This window comes from Dendrobium catenatum, unplaced genomic scaffold (genome assembly GCF_001605985.2).
Source record: "Dendrobium catenatum unplaced genomic scaffold, ASM160598v2 fragScaff_scaffold_1347, whole genome shotgun sequence".
Taxonomy (NCBI): Eukaryota; Viridiplantae; Streptophyta; class Magnoliopsida; order Asparagales; family Orchidaceae; genus Dendrobium; species Dendrobium catenatum.
This window is the reverse complement of record NW_021319809.1, coordinates 184,034-188,855: the sequence shown is the minus strand read 5'-3', so window position 1 is coordinate 188,855 and position 4,822 is coordinate 184,034. Positions and strand designations below refer to the sequence as shown.

At 47.9% G+C, this 4,822-nt stretch overlaps 1 protein-coding gene across 1 annotated transcript; it reads right to left on the bottom strand.

The window, feature by feature from the left end:
• Positions 1-339: 339 nt before the first annotated feature.
• LOC110097071 (aspartyl protease family protein 2-like) lies at positions 340-2,332 on the bottom strand. The gene has a single exon (XM_020823294.2). It carries the CDS (start codon positions 2,178-2,180, stop codon positions 660-662), a length of 1,521 nt encoding a protein of 506 aa, XP_020678953.1. The 5' UTR covers positions 2,181-2,332; the 3' UTR covers positions 340-659.
• Positions 2,333-4,822: the final 2,490 nt, after the last annotated feature.

Genomic DNA, 4,822 nt, shown 5'->3' with positions numbered 1-4,822 from the left:
CTAAAGTGGAAAAAGTCATTACGTGCGGTATCTAGACGCATCCAGAGGCCAATCCGGATACGCCACGTCATCTAATGCACTGGATGGTGTAGCGTATCCAAATTGAACTCCGGAAGCGTGCAGACACCGCACAGAATAATCCCTCCTAAAGTGGAGAAAGAGATGACATACAAGATTTTTAACTATCATTATTTTCAATGATCATCCATTGAAATTTAAAGGAAATATATCTCATTCATCCAACAAAAATAATAATTTTTTATACTTACAATTTCACAAGCTAATCCCTCCCATCATCACCACATTACATTAGCAGAACAAAATATAAATAAGTATATATAAATCAAATATAAAGCTTTTAATAGAGATAACCTTTTTGTTTGCATCAGTCCTCATAAGTTAGCAACGAACAGTTAGAACTCCCAAAGAAACAAACCCTAAAAAAAAGCCCAGAGACAATAAAACATAAAAACATCAATCCAAAAGAAAAACAAATAAAAAGAAGCCAAGAAGCTCAGGTCCGACCGGCTTTAGCTTTGACTGCCACTCGACTTGACCCTTTTCCTTTACCTACAAGACAAAACACCATATAATAATAATAATAATTTAACGAAGGCCATAGTATCCCTTCAGAAACGTAACGGATACCGGGCACACTACTAGCAGCCACGGGGAATAAAGCCGACACGGCCGCCGGCGCCGTCGAACACTACCCGGAAGCCCTGCTGCTGAATGTTTCCGATAATGGAAACGCCGCTATCCGTGCCGGCGAACGCAAAGCAGAAAGTCCCCCTTGTATCAACCGGAATCAGGTAGTTCTCCGCCGGCAGAGAGACGTCGGAACCGCCGGAGAGGTGTAACACTACCGTCGGAACTTTTACTTCCGTCTTCCCTGCGAGATCGTAACAAGTATCAAACAGCGAAAATCCTCCCGTGGACAGTTTTAGGCCTGACTCTGTCGCTCCGGCCTTGAACGCATCACGCAGCGCAGCATAGGCTGATCTCGCGAGCCGAGTCACTGAAGTGCCGGAATCGACGATCACCCCTCCCCTACCAGTCGCCGGATCCAGCCGCAACTCCGACTCGGTCACTCCGGCGACCTTTGTCCCCCCCACACTCAACCCCGTCACCTCCACGTAGTAGAAAGTGTCCATCTTCGGATTCCGCAACATGGGTGTGAACGCAGTCAACGGCAGCTTCGCCCTCGGTATGGCCGCGTCGCCGAAGACCACGGAAGAAGTCCGGGCGGTGGAGGCGGCGGAGGTCGAAGATGTACGGTCGACGAGGCAGTACGAGAACCGACGGTTGAATCTGCGGCCGGCTTGGGTCGGGAAGGAGAGGCTGCCGCGGCCAAGGCCGAGAAGGCCGGCAGCGGCGACGAAAAGCCCTTCGTTGTCATGGCCGCAGCCCAGCGCAATGCGGGCGACGCGGACGCCGCCGCGGAATGTGAGGGTTTCGGTCGCGAACTCGCCGGTGGTGAGGGATCCGTCGCCATAGGAAACTTGGTAGAGGCAGGAGAGACGACGAGTGTCGCATCCGGCAACGTCAAGGCGGTGGCAGAGATCAGCACCGCAGGGGACGACGGCGAAGGAGCTGGAGAGGTGGGGGTCAAAGATCGGGTCGGATTGAGTGTAACATCGCCGGCATGGAGCGCATTGTAGCCAAACCACGTCGCTACCAGTGTCGAGGACCATGTATGCGTACCTCGCCGGAGTTCCGATCCCGATCCGGGTGAAATACTCACCGCTGCCTTGAGCAAGCCCAGAGACCACCGCGCTGCTAAAGCTTCTCCGTCCCCGGCGCGAACGATTTCCAGAGACTGGCCCCGGTCCGATGGGAGCAGCCGATGCTAGGGTTTCCTCGATCTTTGACACCCGAGCGACATCGCGGTCAAGGCGGAGTTGGAAAGCTTGCTCCGGCGTGTGATTACCGGAAAGGAGTGAGTCGCGGTGGGCTAGATCGATGCGGAGAGAAGTTTTGGTTTCAGCGGTGGCGGCATCCTCCCTTGTTAGGGTTTCCACATTGGAGGTCCAGGAAAGGAGATCGTCGTGAGGGCGGAGAGCTGGGCGAATCTGAAGCGGCGTTACAACTAAGGATTGGTACTCCATGCCGGCGACCAGAATGGTGGGGAGGAAGAGAATGAATAGAGCTATGTTTGGCGGTTGTGCGGCCGCCGCCATGGTGGACGGTGACTGCTCGTCGGAGATCGGGCTTGGGCGAGAGAGTGAGTAAGAGCAAGTGCAGTGTGAGCGGTGTGGGAGTGCATGTATAAAAATAGCCGAGGCTGAGGGCTTCTCGGTAATTAATGTGGGCGGTTTGGGAAAAAGAAAACATGGGTGGTAGTTCGGTGGTGGAATAAATATTTTTAGATCGAAATGGGAAAGCTACCGTCATCTTCATCTCTTGGAAATTCGGTGAAAAAGCTCCGCTATTTTATTAAAAAATGATTATATAAAAAATTTGTTTTCTTACGAAGTTATCAATATTAAAAAATAATAAATTTGCATTAAAGATTATTAAATTGTTAAAATTTAAATAAAAAGTTAGTACATAAATCCAAACCTATGCAAAAGAGATATTTAGCTGAATGGCCCTCCAAAACCTGAGAAATTATTGTGTGGAGACACCTGACGGTCCAAAGACCAATCAGAACACGTCATGTCATCCAGTACACAACAGTACATGTTGCGTCCTAGAATATTTGCAGTGGTAGATAAATGTAAAATTTAATGTATTAACTTCGTACGAAGATTCAGCACATAAGTAAATAAAAGAGATGGTATAACGTTCATAAAAGACACCAGAGTTTTTACGCGAAAACCCACGGGGCCTGACCTAATTTGAATGAATCCACAATTATTTGCATTCGATTACAAATGAGGCCCTTCCTTGGGGGAAAGGTATTGGATAGATGTAGTAAATGTACATTATATTACATGATGGGAATTGGAAGAATTAGTATTGAAATGTTCGTTTAGTCTACATAACCATAGTTAGAGAGCGACGAAGGTCGGAAAGACCGTAGTCTGGTGACGGTGGTCGGAAGGTCCGTTGTCTGGCAAGGGAGGATGAAAGATCGTAGTTGGCGGGAGACAGTGGTTACAAAGACCTTTATCTAGTGAGGGAGGTCAAAAAGATAGTAGTTGGCATAAGACAGGGGGTTAGAAAGATCATTGTCTAGCAATGGAGGTCGAAAGGACCGTAGTATGCCAGATAGGTCGGAAGGACCGTAGTTGGTAGAAGACTGTGGTCAGAAAGGCCATTATTTGGCAAGGAAGGTCGGAAAGACTGTAGTCGACGGGAGACAGTGGTCAGAAAGATCGTTGTCTAGCGAGGGAGGTCGAAAGGATCGTAGTAGCGACGGATGTCGGAAGGACCATAGTCGGCAGGAGATAGGAGTCTGAAAGACCGTTATTTAGTGCTGAAGGTTGGAAGAACCATAGTTGGTAGGATACATGGGTCAAAAGAACCATTGTATGGAGAGAAGGTCGGAAAGATCGTAGTCGATGACAGACAGTGATAAAAAAGACAATTATCTGGTGATGGAGGTCGGAAGGACCGTAGTAGGTGACAGAGGTCGGAAGGATCATAGTCGGCAGGAGATAAGGGTCAGAAGGACCGTTATCTAGCAATGGATGTTGAAAGGCCTGTAATAGGCCATAGAGGTCGGAATGACTATAGTTGGCAGGAGACAGGGGTCAGAAGGATCGTTATCTAGCGATAGAGGTCGAAAGGATTGTAGTAGGCGACAGAGGTTGGAAGGACAAAAGTCGGCATGAGACAGGGGTTTGAAAGATCGTAGTCGTAAGGAGGTGGTCCGGCGGAAGTACGAGACTTTATTCGGTGTTCTGGTGGAACTTCAAGTTCCTTCGGTGGTCCGACAAAAGTTCGGGTCTCAGTTGATGGTCTGATGGTGGTTTGGTAGAACTCCTACCTCCGGTAGTGGTCCCACATAAGTTCGATGTCTAGTAGTGGTTCGGCTGAAGTTCGACATCTGGCGGTGGTCCGGTGAACTCCGACGTCGGGCGGTGGTCTGGCGGATGTCTGGCCTCAAGCGGTGGTCCTGACTGAAGTTCAGTGTCAGGCGATGGTCCAACAGAACTTTGACGTCATGTGGTGGATCGGTGAAAGTCAATGTGGTGGTCAAGGAGGAGCGAGGAGGCAAGTCCGATCTCTCTCTTGATTCCTTGTTGGGGGGGGGGGGTCCCTTTTTATGAGAAAGGGGGGCTCTATTCATAGATTTTCTAGAGTGACATTACCCGTAAATAAGAGGAAGATCAATGGCAAATTTGGAGTTGTTTGAATGTACGGTCGATGTTGACTCCCTTGATTGTGGGCCGTCTACTGGTTATTTGAATGTCTTAGTGATATCAAAATTTTGTGATCTTGGGCTCGTTGGATTCGTCTCGTCGAGCCTCTCGATTTGACTATAAGCGTGTCTCTTTTGGAAATAGTTTGATAATCCAAATTGTGGTTTGAACCTTCCAACAATGTTTTGGGTTTTTGATTTGGATCTATTTGGGCTCGAATTGAGTCGAATTTAGTGTCGTTGGGTTCATATTTTTGAGACATTGAGTTCGACTATAAGTTTGTTGAAATCAGAGTTTGGATGGTCCTGATTTTAGTTTTGGAAGTTTCTAGCTTGATTTTGCCTTGAGAATTATACCCGATCAAGATAATTTTTTAATGATGTATCAATACTGAGCACCGGTACTGATCAAAAAAGTGACGTGGCGCGTTCTAATTGGTCGAGAACGTCGTTCAATGTCTGAATAGAATAACTTTTCCTCCAATCCACTCAAGTTGGACACAAAAAACTCAT